The 22712-nt window shown below is 53.3% G+C and overlaps 2 protein-coding genes across 4 annotated transcripts in view; one reads left to right on the plus strand and one right to left on the minus strand.

Moving 5' to 3' along the window:
• Positions 1 to 208: 208 nt before the first annotated feature.
• Positions 209 to 7694, minus strand: RNASEK (ribonuclease K). 3 transcript variants are annotated; one of them, XR_016461089.1, is made up of 4 exons: positions 7463 to 7694; positions 2875 to 2954; positions 685 to 930; positions 209 to 300 (listed from the first exon to the last, which is right to left on the minus strand). XR_016461089.1 is itself a non-coding variant. In XM_090129475.1 (3 exons), exons 1-3 carry the CDS (start codon positions 7538 to 7540, stop codon positions 792 to 794), a joined length of 297 nt encoding a protein of 98 aa, XP_089985601.1. In that variant the 5' UTR covers positions 7541 to 7694; the 3' UTR covers positions 602 to 791. The 3 variants fall into 3 exon arrangements, 1 of the variants encoding a protein (XP_089985601.1); XR_016461088.1 differs by having other exon boundaries at positions 209 to 497; XM_090129475.1 differs by lacking the exon at positions 209 to 300 and having other exon boundaries at positions 602 to 930.
• A 1545-nt stretch (positions 7695 to 9239) lies between these two features.
• LOC116239353 (solute carrier family 2, facilitated glucose transporter member 4-like) overlaps positions 9240 to 22712 on the plus strand; it is a 28305-nt gene continuing 14832 nt past the window's right edge. Inside the window, exons 1-5 of the mRNA XM_090129469.1 lie at positions 9240 to 9611; positions 14457 to 14576; positions 19328 to 19488; positions 20406 to 20530; positions 21691 to 21806. Coding sequence (XP_089985595.1) covers positions 9573 to 9611; positions 14457 to 14576; positions 19328 to 19488; positions 20406 to 20530; positions 21691 to 21806 — 561 coding nt within the window. The 5' untranslated portion in view covers positions 9240 to 9572. The remainder of the gene's footprint in view (positions 9612 to 14456; positions 14577 to 19327; positions 19489 to 20405; positions 20531 to 21690; positions 21807 to 22712) is intronic.

Below are 22712 nucleotides of genomic sequence, written 5' to 3' on the forward strand. Positions count from 1 at the left end.
AGAACAGTATACAGGAGTAGAACACAACATCATTTATTACACTGCATGGGTTGGAACGGTGTAGGTAAGGGAGAAATGAAACCAGTCGGTCCTCCAAGCATCACCTCCAGGTCCTCCAACCACCACCAATGGGATCAGACCCAGGATATGGGGGGAAATGGGGGGTTTTGTGGGGGTCTCCATGGTGACAGACCCACAGAACTCCATATAGAATAGAACACAACATCATTTATTACACTGCGTGGGTTGGAACGTTGTAGGTAAGGGAGAAACGAAACCAGTCGGTCCTCCAAGCACCACCTCCGGGTCCTCCAACCACCACCAATGGGATCAGAACCAGCATATGGGGGGAGATGGGGGGTTTTGTGGGGGTCTCCATGGTGACAGACCCACAGAACAGTATACAGGAGTAGAACACAACATCATTTATTACACTGCATGGGTTGGAACGGTGTAGGTAAGGGAGAAACGAAACCAGTCGGTCCTCCAAGCATCACCTCCAGGTCCTCCAACCACCACCAATGGGATCAGACCCAGGATATGGGGGGAAATGGGGGGTTTTGTGGGGGTCTCCATGGTGACAGACCCACAGAACTCCATATAGAATAGAACACAACATCATTTATTACACTGCGTGGGTTGGAACGTTGTAGGTAAGAGAGGAGTTGGTCCTCCAAGCACCACCTCCGGGTCCTCCAACCACCACCAACGGGATCAGAAGTGGGATATGGAGGGGAAATGGGGGTTTTGGGAGGAAACTGGGGTCTTTTTGGGGTCGGTTGCCATGACGACTAGCGGACGAGGTACTCCTTCCTCTTATTGAGTCGTGCCTGACACAAAGCAAAGCCTCCCAACAACAGGTAGAGCCCAGCAGCCACGAAACAATTGGTGCCCACGCGTTCGTACAGCCCATAAATTCGCTCCGGACCGCTGGGATGGATGGAAAGAAAGGTGTTAGAAATCGAGGTTGCGGTGTTGGGACGTTGTTGCGGTGTTGTGTTGTTGTGGTGTTGCGACGTGTTGTTGTGGTGGTGTGTTGTGGGGGTGTTGTGTCGTTGTGGTGTTGCGTTGTTGTTGTGTTGTGGCGTTGTTGTCGTTGTGGTGTTGTTGTGTTGTGGTGTTGTGTCATTGTGGTGTGGTTGTGTCATTGTTGTGTTGTGTCACTGTTGTAGCATTGTGATGTTGTTGTGGCGCTGTGTTGTGGTGGTGGTGTTGTGTTGTGGTGTTGTGTTGTCATTGTGGTGTTGTGTCATGGTATTGTTGTGTTGTGGTGTTGTGTTGTGTCACTGTGGTGTGGTTGTGTCGTTGTGTTGTGTCACTGTTGTAGCGTTGTGATGTTGTGACGCTGTGTTGTAGGGGTGTTGTGTCGTGGTGGTGTTGCGTTGTTGTGGTGTTGTGGCGTTGTTGTTGTTGTCGTTGTGTTGTCATGGTGTTGTTGTGTTGTGTCACTGTGGTGTGGTTGTGTCATTGTTGTGTTGTGTCACTGTTGTAGTATTGTGATGTTGTGATGCTGTGTTGTGGGGGTGTTGTGTCATTGTGGTGTTGTGGCGTTGTGGTGTTGTGTTGTGGTGTTGTGTTGTCATTGTGGTGTGTCGTGGTGTTGTTGTGGTGTTGTGGTGTTGTGTCACTGTGGTGTGGTTGTGTCATTGTTGTGTTGTGTCACTGTTGTAGTATTGTGATGCTGTGATGCTGTGTTGTGGGGGTGTTGTGTTGCTGTGGTGGTGTGTCGTTGTGGTGTTGTGTTGTGGTGTTGTGTTGTCATTGTGGTGTGTCGTGGTGTTGTTGTGTTGTGGTGTTGTGTCACTGTGGTGGCGTTGTGTCATTGTGATGTTGTGGTGTTGTGACGTGGCGTTGTGTCATTGTGTCATTGTGTTGTTCTTGTGTTGTTGCGTTGTTGTGTCGTGTCATGGTGTTGTGACGTTGTGGTGGTGTTGTGTTGTTGTGGTGTCGTGTCATTGTTGTGATGTTGTGGTGTTGTGACGTGGTGGTGTGTCGTTGAGTCATTGTGTTGTTCTTGTGTTGTTGTGTTGTTGTGTCATGGTGTTGTGACGTTGTGGTGGTGTTGTGTTGTAATGTTGTGTTGTTGTGACGTGGTGTGTCGTTGTGCCATTGTGTTGTTCTTGTGTTGTTGCGTTGTTGTGTCATGGTGTTGTGCCGCTGTGGTGGTGTTGTGTTGTTGTGTCATTGTGGTGTTGTCGTTGCGTCACTGTTGTGGTGTTGTGCCGCTGTGGTGTTGGGATGTTGTTGTGTCATTGTGTTGTGGTTGTGTTATGTCACTGTCTTTGTGTCGTTGTTGTGTTGTCGTGTCGCTGCGTTGTTGTGACATTGTTGTGTCATTGTGGTGGTGTTGTATCGTTGTGTCGTTGTGATGTTGTCACTCCCCCCCCATCGTTGTGTCGTCGTGTCGCTGTTGCGACATCGTTGTGTCATTGTTGTGATGTTGTGTCATTGTGGTGGTGTTGTATCGTTGTTGTGTCGTTGTGATGTTGTATCATTGTGTCACTGTGATGTTGTCACTCCCCCCGTCGTCGTGTCGTCGTTGTGTTGCTGTTACGACGTTGTTGTGATGTTGTTGTGGTGTTGTATCATGGTTGTGTCATTGTGATGTTGTCACTGTTGTTGCGTCGTCGTCACGTCACTGTTGTGACGTTGTTGTGTCATTGTTGTGGTGTTGTATCATTGTTGCGTCGTCGTGACGTTGTCACCCCCCCCCGTCATCGTGTCATTGTTGTGTCGCTGTTGTGACGTCTGTTGTGTCGTCTTTGCGTCGCTGTTGTGACACTGGCGTGTCATTGTTGCGGTTTTGTGTCGTCGTCGTGGTGTTGTATCGTTGTTGTGTCGTTGTGTTGTTGTCACCCCCCCCCCCAGACTCACTCATTGAAGTCCTCCTCGGTGAAGGGGACGTCCTCGATCAGCACCGCCGAGTGGACGTTGAAGAAGATGCCCAACAGCACCTGGGGGGGGGGGACATCAAGATGGTTGTCACCTCCCCCCCGGTGTCACCTCCCCTCTGTGTCACCCCCCCCCCCAGTGTCACCTCCCCTGTCACCCCATCCTGGTTGTCACCTCCCCCCCGGTGTCACCTCCCCTCTGTGTCACCCCCCCCCCCCAGTGTCACCTCCCCTGTCACCCCAAGATGGTTGTCACCCCCCCCCCGGTGTCACCGCCCCTGTCATCCCATCCTGGTGCCATTGTCACCCCCCCCCCTCAGTGTCACCTCCCCTGTCACCCCATCCTGGTTGTCACCTCCCCCCCGGTGTCACCTCCCCCCCATGTCACCCCCCCCCCCTCCCCCAGTGTCACCTCCCCTGTCACCCCATCCTGGTTGTCACCTCCCCCCCAGTGTCACCTCCCCTCTGTGTCACCCCCCCCCCTCCCCCAGTGTCACCTCCCCTGTCACCCCATCCTGGTGCCATTATCACCCGCCCGTGTCACCACATCCTGCTGTCACTGTCACCCCCCAGTGTCACCTCCCTGGTGTCACCTCCCCTCTGTGTCACCCCCCCCCCCCCCCAGTGTCACCTCCCCTGTCACCCCAAGATGGTTGTCACCCCCCCCCCGGTGTCACCTCCCCTCTGTGTCACCCCCCTCCCCCCCCCCCCCCCAGTGTCACCTCCCCTGTCACCCCATGATGGTTGTCACCCTCTCCCTGGTGTCACCTTCCCTCTATGTCCCCTCATATGTCACTGTCACCCCCCCCGTGTCACTGTCACCCCCCAATGCCCCCCCTTTGTGTCACCCCCCCTTTGTGTCACTGTCACCCCCCATGTCCCCCCATCTGTGTCACTGTCACCCCCTATGTGTTACTGTCACCCCCCAATGCCCCCCCCTTTGTGTCACCCCCCTGTGTCACTGTCACCCCCCCCTTCCCCATGTGTCACTTCCTGCTGTCCCCTCCCCCCCCCCCCCCGGTGTCACCTCCCCTGTCACCCCATCCCGGTGCCATTGTCACCCCTCAGTGTCACCTCCCCTCCATGTCACCACATCCCACTGTCATTGTCACCCCCCAGTGTCACCTCCCCGGTGTCACCTCCCCTCTGTGTCACACCCCCCCCCCCAGTGTCACCTCCCCTGTCACCCCATGATGGTTGTCACCCCGCCCCCGGTGTCACCTCCACTCTGTGTCACCCCATCCCACTGTCATTGTCACCTCCCTGGTGTCACCTCCCTCTGTGCCACCCCCCCCCCCCAGTGTCACCTCCCCTGTCACCCCATCCTGGTGCCACTGTCACCCCTCAGTGTCACCCCCCCTCCGTGTCACCACACCCCGCTGTCACTGTCACCCCCTCATGTCACTGTCACCCCCTCAGTGTCACCTCCCTGGTGTCACCACCCCTTCATGTCACCCCACAGTGTCACCCCCGCAATGCCCCCCCCCTTTGTGTCACCGTCACCCCCCCTATGTCACTGTCACCCCCTTTGTGTCACTGTCACCCCCCATGTCCCCCTTTTATGTCACTGTCACCCTCCAATACCCCCCCTTTTGTGTCACCTCCCCTTTGTGTCCCTGTCACCCCCCTTTATGTCACTGTCACCCCTCAATACCCCCCCCTTTGTGTCACCCCCCTCTGTGTCACTGTCACCCCCCACCCCCTGTGTCACTGTCACCCCCCCCCCTTCCCCGTGTGTCACTTCCTGCTGTCCCCTCCCCCCCAGTGAGGTGACAATGTCACCCTACACAATGTCACTGTCACCACCCTGCGGGGCGGATGGGACCGGAATGGGGTGGTGACAGCGGGACAAAGGGGACAATGGGGACACACGGATATGGGGACAATGGGGACAAATGGGGAAATGGGGACAATAGGGACAATAGGGACAGTGGGGACAACGGGGACAAATGGGGACACACAGATATGGGGACAATGGGGACAAATGGGGAAATGGGGACAATAGGGGCAGTGGGGACAAATGGGGACAAATGGGGACAGACAGAAATGGGGACATTGGGGACAAATGGGGACAGAGGGGACGATGGGATATGGGGACAATAGGGACAGTGGGGACAATGGGGACAAATGGGGACACACAGATATGGGGACAATGGGAACAATGGGTCAGTGAGGACAATGGGGTCAGTGGGGACAAATGGGGACAGACAGAAATGGTGACATTGGGGACAAATGGGGACAGAGGGGACAATGGGATATGGGGACAATAGGGACAGTGGGGACAATGGGACAAATGGGGACAAAGGGGACGGGGGGGACAAATGGGGACAATGGGGACGGGGGGGACACACAGATATGGAGACAATGGGGACAAATGGGGACACACAGATATGGGGACGAAAGGGACAAATGGGGACAATGGGGACAGGGGGAACAAATGGGGATGGGGGGACAAATGGGGACACAGATACGGGGACAATGGGGACAAATGGGGACACACAGATATGGGGACACACAGACATGGGATTTGGGGACATGGGAACAATAGGGACAACGGGAACAATAGGGACAATGGGGACAATGGGGACAGAACCCCCTTAGAACCCCCTTAGAATCCCCCAAAACCCCCACAGATCCCCCCCTGAACCCCCCCAAATCCCCTCAGAGCCCCCACAGACCCCCAAGACCCCCCCAAAACCCCCATAGACCCCCCCAAAACCCCTCAGATCCCCCACAGACCCCCAAGACCCCCCCAAAATACCCATAGACCCCCCCAAAAAACCCCATAGACCCCCCAAAAACCCCTCAGATCCCCCCCAAAACCCCCCAAATCCCCTCAGATCCCCCCCAGACTCCCAAGACCCCCCCAAAAAACCCATAGACCCCCAAGACCCCCCAAAACCCCCATAGACCCCCCCAAACCCCCTCAGAGCCCCCACAGACCCCCCCAAAACCCCCATAGACTCCCCAGAGCTCCCCCAGACCCCCCTTAGAACCCCCCAAAACCCCCATAGATCCCCCTCAAAACCCCCAGATCCCCCCAGAGCTCCCCCAGACCCCCAAGAGCCCCCCAAACCCCCACAGACTCCCCAGAACTTCCCCAGACCCCCCCAGAACCCCCTAAAATCCCCCCAAAGCCCCCAAAACCCCCATAGACCCCCCAGAACCCTCATAGACCCCCCCAAACCCCCTCAGAGCCCCCACAGAACCCCCTAAAACCCCCACAGACTCCCCAGAGCTCCTCCAGGCCCCCCCAGAACCCCCATAGAACCCCCCAAAACCCCCAAGACCCCTCCAAAATCCCCAAAGACCCCCCCAGAACCCCCCCAGAGCCCTCAAACCCCCTCAGATGCCCCCATAGACCCCCATAGATCCCCCCCAAAACCCCCATAGACCCCCTCAGAGCCCCCACAGACCCCCCCAAGACCCCCCATAGACTCCCCAGAACTCCCCCAGACCCCCCCAGAACCCCCTTAGAATCCCCCCAGAACCCCCCCAAAACTCCCATAGACCCCCCCAGAACCCCCGTAGACCCACCAAACCCCCTCAGAGCCCCCAGAGACCCCCAAGACGCCCCCAAAACCCCCATAGACCCCCTCAGAGCCCCCACAGACCCCCCCATAGCCCCCTTAGAACCCCCTTAGAACCCCCCAAAACCCCCATAGATCCCTCCCAGAACCCCCATAGACCCCCCAAACCCCCTCAGAGCCCCCACAGACCCCCAAGACCCCCCCCAAAACCCCCATAGATCCCCTCAGAACCCCCACAGGCCCCCAAGACCTCCCCCAAAACTCCCATAGACTCCCCAGAGTTCCCACAGACCCCCCCAAAACACCCATAGATCCCCCCCAAAACCTCCCAAACCCCCTCAGAACCCCCACAGACCCCCAAGACCCCCCCAAAACCCCCAAAACCCCCCAAGACCCCCCCAAAACCCCCATAGAATCCCCCCAGAACCCCCTTAGAACCTCCCAAAACCCCCACAGACCGTCCCCAGAACCCCCATAGACCCCCCAAACCCCCTCAGACCCCCCAAAACCCCCAAAGACCCCCTAAGACCCCCATAGAACCCCTATAGACTCCCCAGAGCTCCTCCAGACCCCCCTAGAACCCCCTTAGAACCCCCCAAAACCCCCATAGACCCCCCCAGAACCCCCCAAACCCCCTCAGATCCCCCATAGACCCCCAAGACCCCCCCAAAACCCCCAAAACCCCCTAAGACCCCCCCAAAACCCCCATAGAATCCCCCCAGAACCCCCTTAGAACCTCCCAAAACCCCCACAGACCGTCCCCAGAACCCCCATAGACACCCCAAACCCCCTCAGACCCCCCAAAACCCCCAAAGACCCCCTAAGACCCCCATAGAACCCCCATAGACTCCCCAGAGCTCCTCCAGACCCCCCTAGAATCCCCTTAGAACCCCCCAAAACCCCCATAGACCCCCCCCAGAACCCCCTCAGATCCCCCATAGACCCCCTAAGACCCCCCCAAAACCCCCATAGACCCCCCAAGACCCCCCCAAAACCCCCATAGCCCCCCCCCCAAACCCCCTTCCTCCCCCCCCCCCTCACCAGCATGACGACCCCCCAGGCGCTCAGGACGATGCCGCACGCCGCCAGCTTGGGCCCGCAGCACAGCAACGACACCATGGCGACCCCCTCGGTGTGGAGAACGCGGGAAATGACGTCACAGCTACGTCACGGTGACGTCAGAACGGCGTCGGAGCGCGGCGACGAGCGACCCCCCTCCTCCGGAGCTGCTGCGCGGCCGGGCCGCTGCAGCAGAATGAGGAAGAGCTCGGCTGTGACGTCATCAAAGCGCGACGGCTGCGCGGTGTGGTGACGTCACGGCGAGAGTTGCCGTGCGAGCCTCGCGAGAGGCGGGAACTGCGCTGGGGGAGGGGCAACGGGGTAATTAATGCCGGGGATAATTAATTAAGGGGATGAGGAATTAAAGGGAAAAGCGAGAGTGTTGGAGAGCAATAGAACGGAGAAATAATTAAGGTGTAATTAAGGGGGCTGGGTTAATTAAGAGTGTAAGTTAAGATAAAGAGAAAATTAAGCAGCAGGGTAATTAACGGGAAGAAATAATTAAGAGAGTGAGATAATTAGGAGGATTGAATTAATGAATTGGGCGGGGTAATTAAGGGGATAAGAGAGTAGGGTAATTAAGGGGGAGGGGAGGATTTATGGGGGCGGGGTAATTAAGGGGGTTGGGTTAATGAATTGGGCGGGGTAATTAAGGGGATAAGAGCATAGAGTAATTAAGGGGGCCGGATAATTAATGGGGTGGATTATTTCAAGAGGTGAGGTAATTAAGGGGCATGGTAATTAAGTGGGCGTGGTAATTAAGGAGGTGTGGTAATTAAGGGGGGCATGGTAACTAAAAGGGAGTAGCAATTAAGACATTAGGAATTGAGTTAATTGACGGGATGGGGTCATTAATTAACACAAAAACTACAAACGTAATTATAACAGAAGGTATTCATTAAAAGGGCGATACCGGAGGTGGACCCCGCATACAGACACAACCCCCCCCGTGGTGCCGTCGCCCCTTTAAGAGCCGCCCCTCCTCCACCGCTGTGACCTTTCCCTAAAAATAACCCGGTGGGGGGAGGGGAGGGGGGCGCGGCGGTGACGTCACTGCGTGACCTCGGGTGACCCCGTGGAGTTTTGGGGCGTGGCCTAAGCTGCGGTGGGCGTGGCTTTATTAAAGGGGGCGTGGCCTAAAAGGGGCGTGGCCTAAAAGGGGGCGTGGCCTCCGGAGGCCCCCATTGCGAAGCCCCAGAGCGCAGCAACCGGACCCCAATTAACGGCCCTTAATTAAGGGCCCTTTAATTAATGAAGCTCGGATTCGTTAGGCCTTAACGAGCCCCGGATCGACTCTGATTGGCCGCTTAATTAACGCTGATTGCGCCCTTCGTTCGCGCTGAGCACCCCATTAATTAACGCGGAGCACCCCATTAACTAACGCCGCTGATTAATTAGGCCTCTAATTAATGGCGCCTTAATTAATGATCCCGCGCTTAACTAAAACTGCATGGAATTATTTCATTAATGAAGGTTTCCCATGAATTATTGCACTGATTAATTTCTCATTAACTGCCCCTCCTCGTTACCCCCACTAATTACCCCTATTAATTACCCCCTCTAATTAATTACCCCTTAATTAGCACCGTTAATTAACCCCCCACACTCATCACCCCAACCATTTCCCCCCCGTAGCCACCTCCCTCCCTCATTACCCCCCACTAATTACCCCCATTAACTGCCCCCCTTAATTAATTCCCCTCTAATTACCCCTTCATCACTTCTATTAATTGCCCCCTCCGCTAATTACCCCCCCTTAATTGCCCCTCCCCCTCCTACTGCCCCGCCCCCCCCCGGGATCTGCCCACCCCGGGGGGGTCGCGGCGCTGCTAATCACCCCCCGCTAATTAACCTCATTAATTAACCCCATTAATTACCCCCCACTAATTACTCCCTTATTAATTACTCCCTTAATTAGCTTCTCCCATCACCTCCTTGTTCTCTTTTTCCCCCGTTGACCCCTAATAATTACTTCATTACGTACTAATTACTTATTAATTACTCGCTGCTAATTAATCCCTATTAACCACCGGCTAATTATTAATCGTCGCTCGTTAATTGCGTCCCGTTAATTAATTAATTAACCCCCACGATGCCGAGCGGATTCCAGCAGATCCAGAATGAGGAGGAGGTAATTGGGCGGGGGAGGGGGGGTTAATTAATGGGCTTAATTAAGACAAGGGAGCTAATTAAGATGATAATTAGTGGATATTTGGAGAGAAATAGGGGCGGTGTTATGCTAATGAGGGGTAATTAATGGCCGTTTGGCTAATTAGGGGAGTAATTAGGGGAGTAATTAGTGCCGAGAGGGTAATTAGGGGGGTTTGGCGGTAATTAAGGGGGTGATGAGCGGCTAATTATGAATTGGGACTAATTAGGGGGTAATTAAGGGGGTAATTAGCGCTGTTTGGGGTGTAGGGATAATGAGGGGGATAATAATGAGTAATTAGGGAGTAATTAGGGGTTAGGAGGTAATTAAGAGGGTAATTAAGAGGGGTAATTAAGGAGAGGGGGTAATTAGAAGATAATTGGGGGAATTCGGGGGTTAATTTAGGGGTAATTATGGGCTAGGGGTGTAATTAGGGGCTCATTAAGGCTTAATGATTAAGGTTTGGGGGGAATGAAGGGATAATTAGTGGGCTATTAGGGGTAATTAGGCGGTAATTAGGGGGGGTTATTAGGAGTAGGGGCCAATTAGGGGGTAATTAGTGGAGTGTTACCGAAGTAATGAGGGAATAATTAAGTGGTTAATTGGGTTTTCGGTGCCTCATTAGCGAGTAAGTGGGGTTTAGGGGATAATTAGGGAGGTAATTAATCGGACTAATTGGGTTTGGGGGGGATTTAGGGGAGTCAATGTGAGATGAGCGGTAATTAGGGGGTTAATTAGGGGTTAATTGGGCCTGAGAGGGTCATTAGGGGTTAATTGGGGGGTAATTAGGACTGAGAAGGTCATTTGGGCTAATTACGGGGGTAATTAGAGGGCTAATTGGGGGCTTAATTACGGTTTAGGGGAGATAACTTTGGGTATGTGGGGTAATTAGGGGGTTAATTAGGGGTTAATTAGGGGATTAATTGGGACTGCGAGGGTCATTAGGGGTTAATTGGGGAGTAATTAGGACTGGGAAGGTCATTTGGATTAATTAAGGGCGTAATTAGAGGGCTAATTAGGAGCTTAATTTGGGTTGGGGGGCATTTAGGGAAGTTAACGCTTGGGGATATGGTGTAATTAGGGGGTTAATTAGGGGTTAATTGGTCCTGAGAGGGTCATTAGGGGTTAATTGCGGGGTAATTAGGACTGAGAAGGTCATTTGGGTTAATTAAGGTGGTAATTAGAGGGCTAATTAGGGGCTTAATTAGGGTTGGGGGGCATTTAGGGTGGTAATTCTTTGGGGATTGGGAGTGGGGGTTAATTAGGGGTTAATCAGGGGTTAATTAGGTGTTAATTGGAATAGAGAAGGTCATTAGGGGTTAAGTAGGGGTTAATTAGGACCCAGAGGTTCATCTGGGGTTAATTAAGGGGGTAATAAGAGGGGTAATTAGGGCTTAATTAGGGTTGGGGGGCATTTAGGGTGGTAAATGTTTGGGGATGGGTGTTGGGGGGTAATTAGGGGTTAATTAGGGGTTAATTGGGTCTGAGAGGGTCATTAGGCGTTAATTGGGGGTAGTTAGGACTGAGAGGGTTCTCAGAGTTAATTAAGGGGGTAATTAGAGGGCAAATTTGGGCTTAAATGGGGGTAAATATATGGAGATGCGGGTGGGGGGTAATTAGGGGTTAATTAGGGGTTAATTGGGACTGAGAAGTTCATTAGGGTTAATTAGTGAGTAATTGGGATTGAGAGAGATAATTAGGGTAATTAGATAATTTGAGGATTAATTAGAGGGTCAATTAGAGGGGCAATTAAAGGTATAATTAGAGGGATAATTAGTGAGTAATTGGGACTGAAAGGGTCGTCAAGGGGGCAATTAGAGGGGTAATTAGAGGGGTAATTAGAGGTTTAATTAGAGCTGCAAGTAGAGGGGCAGCTAGAGGGGTAATTAGAGAAGTAATTAGAGGGGCAATTAAAGGCGTAATTAGAGGGATAATTAATGAGCAGTTGGGAGTCTGGGAGTCATTAGGGGGCAATTAGAAGGGCAATTAGAGTGTTAATTAGAGGGGCAATTAGAGGCGCAGTTAGAGAGATAATTAGAGGGACAATTAGAGGGATAATTAGAAGGATAATTAGAGGGGCAATTGGGGGGATAATTACAGGAGCAATTAGAGGGATAATTAGAGGGGCAATTAGAAGGATAATTAGGATGGCAATTAGAAGGGCAATTAGAGGGATAATTAGAAGGATAATTAGAGGGATAATGGGAAGGGCGATTAGGGGGATAATTAGAAGGATGATTAGAGGGGCAATTAGAGAGATGATTAAAGGGGCAATTAGAAGGATAATTAGAGGGATAATTACAGTGGCAATTAAAGAGATAATTAGAGGGGCAATTAGACGGGCAATTAGCTGCATAATTCACTTTGTTCCGGGGGGGGAGGGGAGGGATCAAGGAGAGGCCAATCCTCAGCGAGCCTCATTAGCGACTCATTAACACAGAGGCGGTTAATTAGCGCTAATTAGCCGGGATTCATTAAGTCGCGTCTCCAATCCCCCCCCCCCCATTTCGGTACCCGCGGGGTCCAATGACTCCGGCCGTCGCTCCCCCCCCTCGCGGCCCCCCGGCCCGCAGCTGCGCTCTGTCCTTATAGGGGCAACGCGGGCGGCGGGGCCCCACGAAGGGGGGGCGAGGGGGGCGACCCCAATGGCACCACGTCGGTGTCAACCCCCCCCCATTGTCACCCCCCCCCCCAATGTCACCCCCCCGATGTCACCACCCCCCCCAATGACACCGCCCCCCCCCATTGTCCCAGATGTCCCCCCAGTGTCCCCCCTAAACCACCCCCCCAATTGTATCCCCCCATGTCCCCCCCCCATGTCCCCCCAATTGTCCCCCATTGTCCCCCCCCATGTCCCACCCATTGTCACCCCCCATTGTCACCCCCCCCAATACCCCCCATGTCCCCCATTGTCCCCAATGTCCCCCCCCAATGTCCCCCAATGTCCCCCCCCATTGTCCCCCCCATGTCCCCCCCATTGTCCCCCCCATGCCACCCCCCGGATGTCCCCCATTGTCACCCCCCCAATGCCCCCCCATTGTCCCCCAATGTCCCCCTATTGTCCCCCCATTGTCACCCCCTCAATGTCCCCCCCGATGTCCCCCATTGTCACCCCCCCAATGCCCCCCCATGTCCCCCATTGTCCCCAATGTCCCCCCCATGTCCCCCCAATGTCCCCCCCATGCCATCCCCCCGATGTCCCCCATTGTCACCCCCCCAATGTCCCCCCATGTCCCCCCATTGTACCCCAATGTCCCCCAATGTCCCCCCCATTGTCACCCCCTCAATGTCCCCCCCGATGTCCCCCCCGATGTCCCCCATTGTCACCCCCCCAATGTCCCCCCCAATACCCCCCCATGTCCCCCATTGTCCCCAATATCCCCCAATGTCCCCCCATGCCACCCTCCCAATGTCCCCCATTGTCACCCCCCATGTCCCCCCCAATGTCCCCCCAATGTCTCCCCCATGCCACCCCCCCGATGTCCCCCATTGTCACCCCCCCAATGCCCCCCCATGTCCCCCATTGTCCCCAATGTCCCCCCCATGTCCCCCCTTTGTCCCCCCCATGTCCCCCCTTTGTCCCCCCCATGTCCCCCCACATCCCCCCATTGTCACCCCCCCAATGTCCCCCCCAATGTCCCCCCATGCCACCCTCCCAATGTCCCCCAATGTCCTCCCCATTGTCCCCCCCATTGTCACTCCCCATGTCCCCCCCAATGTCCCCCCCATGCCACCCCCCCGATGTCCCCCATTGTCACCCCCCAATGTCCCCCAATGTCCCCCCATTGTCACCCCCCCACTGTCCCCCCCGATGTCCCCCCTGATGTCCCCCATTGTCCCTCATTGTCACCAATGTCCCCCCCATGCCACCCCGCCAATGTCTCCCCCGATGTCCCCCCAATGTCCCCCATTGTCCCCAATGTCCCCAATGTCCCCACTGACCCCAATGTCCCCCTTGACCCCACTGACCCCACTGACCTCAATGTCCCAATGTCCCCACTGACCCCAAAGTCCCTATTGAACCCCACTGACCCCAATGTCCCCATTGACTTCAATGTCCCCATTGACCCCATTGACCCCAATGTCCCCATTGACCCCAATATCCCCACTGACCCCACTGTCCCCACTGACCTCAATGTCTCCAATGTCCCCATTCACCCCACTGACCCCACTGACCCCATTGACCCCACTGACCCCATTGACCCCATTGACCCCAATGACCCCACTGACCCCACTGTCCCCACTGACCCCACTGACCCCAATGTCCCCATTGTCCCCAATGCCCCCATTGACCCCAATATCCCCACTGACCCCACTGTCCCCACTGACCTCAATGTCTCCAATGTCCCCATTCATCCCAATGTCCCCATTGACCCCAATGTCCCCATGTCCCCACTGACCTCAATGACCCCATTGACCCCACTGACCCCACTGACCCCATTGACCCCAATGTCCCCACTGACCCCAATATCCCCACTGACCCCACTGTCCCCACTGACCTCAATGTCTCCAATGTCCCCATTCATCCCAATGTCCCCATTGACCCCAATGTCCCCCTTGACCCCACTGACCCCACTGACCCCAATGACCCCAATGACCCCACTGTCCCCACTGACCCCATTGACCCCAATGTCCCCACTGACCCCAATGACCGCACTGTCCCCACTGTCCCCACTGACCCCAATGTCCCAATGTCCGCATTCATCCCAATGTCCCCATTGACCCCAATGTCCCCATTCACCCCACTGACCCCATTGACCCCAATGTCCCCATTGACCCCATTGACCCCAATGACCCCACTGACCCCACTGTCCCCACTGTCCCCAGGACGCGGACGCCCCGCCCCCCCCCGGGCTGACCCCCACCCTGGCCATGGCGGTGGGGACGGCGGCGTTGGGGTCACTGCAGGTCGGATACCACGTGGGGGTCATCAACGCGCCCCAAAAGGTGGGGATGGGGACGGGGGGCCGTGGGGGGGTCATGGGGGGGCTCACTGGGTTCCCATTTAGGGGTCCTTTTTGGGGTTTCCATATGGGGTTCACTTTCGGGTTCCCATTGGTTCCCATTGGGTTCCCATATTGGTTCCCATAATTTTTCCCATTGATTCCCATTGGGTTCCCATATTGGTTCCCATATTGGGTCCCGTTGGGATCCATATTGGTTCCCATTTGGGGTTTCCATGTGGGGTTTCCTTATGGGGTTCACTTTTGGGTTCCCATTGGTTCCCATATTGGTTCCCATATTGGTTCCCATTGGGTCCCATTGGGCTCCATATTGGTTCCCATTTGGGGTTTCCATGTGGGGTTTCCTTATGGGGTTCACTTTCGGGTTCCCATTGGTTCCCATTGGGTTCCATATTGGTTCCCATAATTGTTCCCATTGATTCCCATTGGGTTCCCATATTGGTTCCCATATTGGGTCCCGTTGGGCTCCATATTGGTTCCCATGTGGGGTTTCCATGTGGGGTTTCCATATGGGGTTCACTTTTGGGTTCCCATTGGTTCCCATTGGGTTCCATATTGGGTCCCATTGGGTCCCATTGGGCTCCATATTGGTTCCCATTTGGGGTTTCCATGTGGGGTTTCCTTATGGGGTTCACTTTCGGGTTCCCATTGGTTCCCATTGGGTTCCATATTGGTTCCCATAATTGTTCCCATTGATTCCCATTGGGTTCCCATATTGGTTCCCATATTGGGTCCCGTTGGGATCCATATTGGTTCCCATGTGGGGTTTCCATGTGGGGTTTCCATATGGGGTTCACTTTTGGGTTCCCATTGATTCCCATATTGGTTCCCATATTGGTTCCCATATTGGTTCCCATTGGACTCCATATTGGTTCCATATTGGTTCCCATTTGGGGTTTCCATGTGGGGTTTCCATATGGGGTTCACTTTTGGGTTCCCATTGGTTCCCATTGGGTTCCCATATTGGTTCCCATTGGGTTCCATATTGAGATCCTACAGAGTTCCCATTGGGTTCCATTCTGGATCCTATAGAGTTCCCATTAGGTTCCATATTGAGATCCTATAGAGTTCCCATTAGGTTCCATATTGAGATCCTATAGAGTTCCCACTGGGTTCCATATTGAGATCCTATAGAGTTCCCACTGGGTTCCATATTGAGATCCTATAGAGTTCCCACTGGGTTCCATATTGAGATCCTATAGAGTTCCCACTGGGTTCCATATTGAGATCCTATAGAGTTCCCATTGGGTTCCATATTGAGATCCTATAGAGTTCCCATTGGGTTTCATCTTGGTTCCCATAATTGTTCCCACTGGGTTCCCATTGGGCTCCATATTGGTTCCCATATTGGTTCCCATTTGGGGTTTCCATGTGGGGTTTCCTTATGGGGTTCACTTTTGGGTTCCCATTGATTCCCATATTGGTTCCCATATTGGTTCTCATTGGGTTCCCATTGGGCTCCATATTGGTTCCCATATTGGTTCCCATGTGGGGTTTCCATGTGGGGTTTCCATATGGGGTTCACTTTTGGGTTCCCATTGGTTCCCATTGGGTTCCCACATTGGTTCCCATAATTGTTCCCATAGATTCCCATTGGGTTCCCATATTGGTTCCCATATTGGTTCCCATATTGGTTCCCATTGGGCTCCATATTGGTTCCCATATTGGTTCCCATGTGGGGTTTCCATGTGGGGTTTCCATATGGGGTTCACTTTTGGGTTCCCATTGGTTCCCATTGGGTTCCCACATTGGTTCCCATAATTGTTCCCATAGATTCCCATTGGGTTCCCATATTGGTTCCCATATTGGTTCTCATTGGGTTCCCATTGGGCTCCATATTGGTTCCCATATTGGTTCCCATTTGGGGTTTCCATGTGGGGTTTCCATATGGGGTTCACTTTTGGGTTCCCATTGGTTCCCATTGGGTTCCCATATTGGTTCCCATAATTGTTCCCATAGATTCCCATTGGGTTCCATTTTGGTTCCCATTGGGTTCCATATTGAGATCCTACAGAGTTCCCATTGGGTTCCATTCTGGATCCTATAGAGTTCCCATTAGGTTCCATATTGAGATCCTATAGAGTTCCCACTGGGTTCCATATTGAGATCCTATAGAGTTCCCATTGGGTTTCATCTTGGTTCCCATAATTGTTCCCATTGGGTTCCCATTGGGCTCCATATTGGTTCCCATATTGGTTCCCATTTGGGGTTTCCATGTGGGGTTTCCATATGGGGTTCACTTTCGGGTTCCCATTGGTTCCCATTGGGTTCCATATTGGGTCCCATAATTGTTCCCATTGATTCCCATTGGGTTCCCATATTGGTTCCCATATTGGGTCCCGTTGGGATCCATATTGGTTCCCATTTGGGGTTTCCATGTGGGGTTTCCATATGGGGTTCACTTTTGGGTTTCCATTGATTCCCATATTGGTTCCCATATTGGTTCCCATATTGGTTCCCATTGGGCTCCATATTGGTTCCCATATTGGTTCCCATTTGGGGTTTCCATATGGGGTTCACTTTTGGGTTCCCATTGATTCCCATATTGGTTCCCATATTGGTTCCCATAATTGTTCCCATAGATTCCCATTGGGTTCCATTTTGGTTCCCATTGGGTTCCATATTGAGATCCTACAGAGTTCCCATTGGGTTCCATTCTGGATCCTATAGAGTTCCCATTAGGTTCCATATTGAGATCCTATAGAGTTCCCACTGGGTTCCATATTGAGATCCTATAGAGTTCCCACTGGGTTCCATATTGAGATCCTATAGAGTTCCCATTGGGTTTCATCTTGGTTCCCATAATTGTTCCCACTGGGTTCCCATTGGGCTCCATATTGGTTCCCATTTGGGGTTTCCATGTGGGGTTTCCATATGGGGTTCACTTTCGGGTTCCCATTGGTTCCCATTGGGTTCCATATTGGTTCCCATAATTGTTCCCATTGATTCCCATTGGGTTCCCATATTGGTTCCCATTGGGTCCCGTTGGGATCCATATTGGTTCCCATTTGGGGTTTCCATGTGGGGTTTCCATATGGGGTTCACTTTTGGGTTCCCATTGGTTCCCATTGGGTTCCCATATTGGTTCCCATAATTGTTCCCATAGATTCCCATTGGGTTCCATTTTGGTTCCCATTGGGTTCCATATTGAGATCCTATAGAATTCCCATTGGGTTCCATATTGAGATCCTATAGAGTTCCCACTGGGTTCCATATTGAGATCCTATAGAGTTCCCATTGGGTTCCATATTGAGATCCTATAGAGTTCCCATTGGGTTTCATCTTGGTTCCCATAATTGTTCCCACTGGGTTCCCATTGGGCTCCATATTGGTTCCCATATTGGTTCCCATTTGGGGTTTCCATGTGGGGTTTCCATATGGGGTTCACTTTTGGGTTCCCATTGGTTCCCATATTGGTTCCCATATTGGTTCCCATAATTGTTCCCATAGATTCCCATTGGGTTCCATTTTGGTTCCCATTGGGTTCCATATTGAGATCCTATAGAGTTCCCACTGGGTTCCATATTGAGATCCTATAGAGTTCCCATTGGGTTCCATATTGAGATCCTATAGAGTTCCCATTGGGTTCCATATTGAGATCCTATAGAGTTCCCACTGGGTTCCATATTGAGATCCTATAGAGTTCCCACTGGGTTCCATATTGAGATCCTATAGAGTTCCCACTGGGTTTCATCTTGGTTCCCATAATTGTTCCCACTGGGTTCCCATTGGGCTCCATATTGGTTCCCATATTGGTTCCCATTTGGGGTTTCCATGTGGGGTTTCCATATGGGGTTCACTTTCGGGTTCCCATTGGTTCCCATTGGGTTCCATATTGGGTCCCATAATTGTTCCCATTGATTCCCATTGGATTCCATATTGAATCCCATATTGGTTCCCATTGGGTTCCATATTGGGTCCCATAATTGTTCCCATTGATTCCCATTGGATTCCCATATTGGTTCCCATATTGGTTCCCATTGGGCTCCATATTGGTTCCCATTTGGGGTTTCCATGTGGGGTTTCCATATGGGGTTCACTTTCGGGTTCCCATTGGTTCCCATTGGGTTCCATATTGGGTTCCATATTGGTTCCCATTGGGTTCCATATTGGTTCCCATTGGGTTCCATATTGGTTCCATACTGGTTCCCATTGGGGTTCCCATAGATTCCCATTGGGTTCCATATTGGGTTCCCATATTGGTTCCCATTGGTTCCATATTGGATTCCATATTGGTTCCCATTGGTTCCATATTGGTTCCCATATTGGGTTCCATATTGGATTCCATATTGGTTCCCTTTGGATCCCATTGGGTTCCATATTGGGTTCCATATTGGGTTCCATATTGGGTTCCATATTGAATCCCATTGGATCCCATTGGGTTCCATATTGGGTTCCATATTGGTTCCCATTGGGTTCCATATTGGTTCCCATTGATTCCCATTGGTTCCCATTGGGTTCCATATTGGGTTCCCATTGGATCCCATTGGGTTCCATATTGGATTCCATATTGAATCCCATTGGTTGCCATCGGGTTCCATATTGGTTCCATATTGGTTCCCATTGGGTTCCATATTGATTCCCATTGGCTCCCATTGGGTTCCATATTGGTTCCCATTGGGTTCCATATTGGGTTCCATGTTGGTTCCCATTGGTTCCCATTGGGTTCCATATTGGTTCCCATTGGTTCCCCTCGTTCTCCCGCCATCTTGCCCCCTCCCCCCCCCTTTCCAGGTCCTGGAAGATGAGTACAACGCCACGTGGACGCAGCGCTGGGGGGAGCCGCCCCCCCCCTCGGCCGTCTCCACGCTCTGGGCTCTGTCGGTCGCCATCTTCTCCGTGGGGGGGATGATGGCGTCGCTGGGGGTGGGCCTGGTGGCTGAGCGCCTCGGCAGGTGGGCGGGGCTTCCGGTTGGGGGGGGCGGGACTTCCGGTGGGCGGAGCTAATCTGGAGCTGGTGTTGCTTTAAAGGGGGCGGGGCTGGAAGGGGTGGATGTGGTTACAAAGGGGCGGGGCTCGAGTAGGGGGTGGGACTTCCGGTGGGCGGGGCTCGTGTGCTTAAAAGGGGGCGGGGCTTCAATAGGGGGCGGGGCTGGCAGGGGTGGATGTGGTTGCAAAGGGGCGGGGCTTCAAGAGTGGGCGGGGCTCGAGTAGGGGGCGGGACTTCCGCTGGGGGTGTGGCTTATGGAGGTGTGGTTTCCGGTGGGTGGATGTTTTTGGGGGTGGGGATTCAGTGGGGGGCGGGGCTTAAGCAGGGGGCGGGGCTTCAGTGGGGTCATTGAGTTAATTGGGTCATTAGGGTCGGTGGGGTCATCAGGATTAATGGGGTCATTGGGGTTAATGGGGATATTGGGGTTAATGGGGTCATTAGGGTTAATGGGGTCAGTGGTGTCAATGGGGTCATGTTTTATGGGGTCAATGGGGTTAATGGGGTCAGTGGGGTCAGTGGGGTCAATGGGGTCATTAGAGTTAATGGGGTCAATGGAGTCATTGGGGTTAATGGGGTCATTAGGTTTAATGAGATCAATGGGGTCAATGGGGTCATTGGGGTTAATGGGGGCAATGGGTTTAATGGGGTCATTAGGGTCAATAAGGTCAATGGGGTAATTGGGGCTAATGGTGTCATTAAGGTTAATGGGGTCATTGAGGATAATGGGCTCAATGGGATCATTGGGGTTAATGGGGTCATTGGGTTTAATGGGGTCAATGGGGTCAATGGGGTCTTTAGGTTTAATGGGGTCATTGGGGTCAATGGGGCCAAAGGGGGCTGTGGCCACGAGGTGGGCGTGGCCTGACGTGGCCCCGCCCCCAGGAAGCACGCCATGATCGCCACCAACGCCCTGGCCTTTGTGGGCGGGGCCATGATGGGCGCGGCCAAGTGGGGCCCCTCCTACGTCCTCATCATCATTGGGCGGTTCCTGCTCGGCGCCTACTCAGGTATCGGCCAATGGGAAGCAAGCGCGGCTCTGCCTAGCCCCGCCCCTTCAAAGGGCGAGGTCTGCTCTTAAAGGGGTAACGCTTGATCTTAAAATGGCGATGCCACCTCCCTGCAGGGATGTTGTCACCTGTTCAAGGGGCGATGTTGCCTGTTGAAGGGGTGTTGGCGTCTCTTAAAGGGGCAATGCCGCCTCTTAAAGGGGCAACGCCACCTCTTAAAGGGGCAATGTCACCTCTGAAAATGATGATGTCATCTCTTAAAGTGACAGCACCGCTTCTTAAAGGGGCAACGCCATCTCTTAAAGGGCCGATGTCACCTCTTAAAGGGGCGATGTACCTCTTAAAGGGATGATGTCATCTCTTAGAGTGACAGCCCCACTTCTTAAAGGGGCAACGCCACCCCTTAAAGGGGTGACGTCACCTCTAAAAGTGGCGGTACCACAATTTAACAGGGCAACATCACCTCTTAAAGAGGCGACGCCACCTCTTAAAGGGCTGATGTCACCTTTCAAAGGGATGACGTAATCTCTTAAAGTGACAGCCCCACTTCTTAAAGGAGCAACGCCACCCCTTAAAGGGGTGACGTCACCTCTTAAAGGGACACCACCATCTCTTAAAAGTGCATTATCTTAAAGGGGCGATGTCACCTCTTATAAGGGCGACGCCAACTCTTAAAGGGGCGACTCCACCTTTCAAATGGATGACAGCAAGACCTCTTAAAAGGGCAAGGCCACCTCTTAAAGGGGCGATGCCCCAATTTAACGGAACAGCATCACCTCTTAAAGGGGCGACACCACCTCTTAAAGGGGCAAGGCCACCTCTTAAAGGGGCGATGCCACAATTTAACGGGGCAGCATCACCTCTTAAAGGGGCAACGCCATCTCTTAAAGGGGCGATGCCACCTCTTAAAGGGGCAAGGTCACTTCTTAAAGGGGCGATGCCCCAATTTAACGGGCAACATCGCCTCTTAAAGGAGCAACTCCACCTCTTAAAGGGGCGATGCCTCTTCTTAAAGGGGCAACGCCACCTCTTAAAGGGGCGATGCCCCAATTTAACGGGGCAGCACCACCTCTTAAAGGGGCAACGCCATCTCTTAAAGGGGCGATGCCACCTCTTAAAGGGGACGGAGTTGACGTGCTTTTCCCTGTCCCCACTCTCAGGGCTGGTCTCAGGGTTGGTTCCCATGTATGTGGGGGAGATCGCCCCCACCCACCTGCGGGGGGCTCTGGGGACCCTGCACCAATTGGCCGTCGTCATCGGCATCCTGGGGGCGCAGGTATGGGGAAGGATGGGGGGGGGGGGCAGGGAAGGATGGGATTTGGGGGGGTCCGAGTGAGATTTGGGGCCAAAAAAAGGGGATTTGGGGGCCCTAAGGTGGTCTTCAGAGGGGGTGTGGGGTTAAAGAGGGGGGTTCTGGAGTGAGTTGGGGTAAATAAAGGGAACTGGGGGTCCCTCGGGTTCTTCAGGATGGGATTATGCCCCCATAGGATGGGATTATGCACATATAGGATGGGATTATGCCCCCATAGGATGGGATTATGCCCCATAGGCTGGGATTACACCCCTATAGGACGGGATTACACCCCCACAGACTGGGATTCCACCCCATATGATGGGATTACGCCCCAATAAAATGGGATTACGCCCCATAGGACAGGATTTTGCCCCCATAGGTTGGGATTACACCCCCATAGATTGGGATTACACCCCATATGATGGGATTACATCCCATAAACTGGGATTACGCCCGAATAAAATGGGATTACACCCGAACAGACTGGGATTACCTCCCCATACGACGGGATTACGCCCCATAGGCTGGGATTATACCCCATATGACAGGATTACGCCCCAATAAAATGGGATTACACCCCAATAAAATGGGATTACCCCCCATATGACTGGATTACCACCCCATATGATGGGATTACGCCCCATAAAATGGGATTACACCCCATAAACTGGGATTACGCCCCAATAAAATGGGATTACCCCACCATAGGCTGGGATTACCCCCCATATGACTGGATTACCCCCCCATATGATGGGATTACACCCCATAAACTGGGATTACACCCCAATAAAATGGGATTACCCCCCCATATGATGGGATTACGCCCCATAAAATGGGATTACGCCCCCATAAACTGGGATTACACCCCCATACGACGGGATTACCCCC

Source organism: Phasianus colchicus, chromosome 36 (assembly GCF_987193195.1).
Source record: "Phasianus colchicus chromosome 36, bPhaCol1.hap1.1, whole genome shotgun sequence".
Lineage (NCBI taxonomy): Eukaryota > Metazoa > Chordata > Aves > Galliformes > Phasianidae > Phasianus > Phasianus colchicus.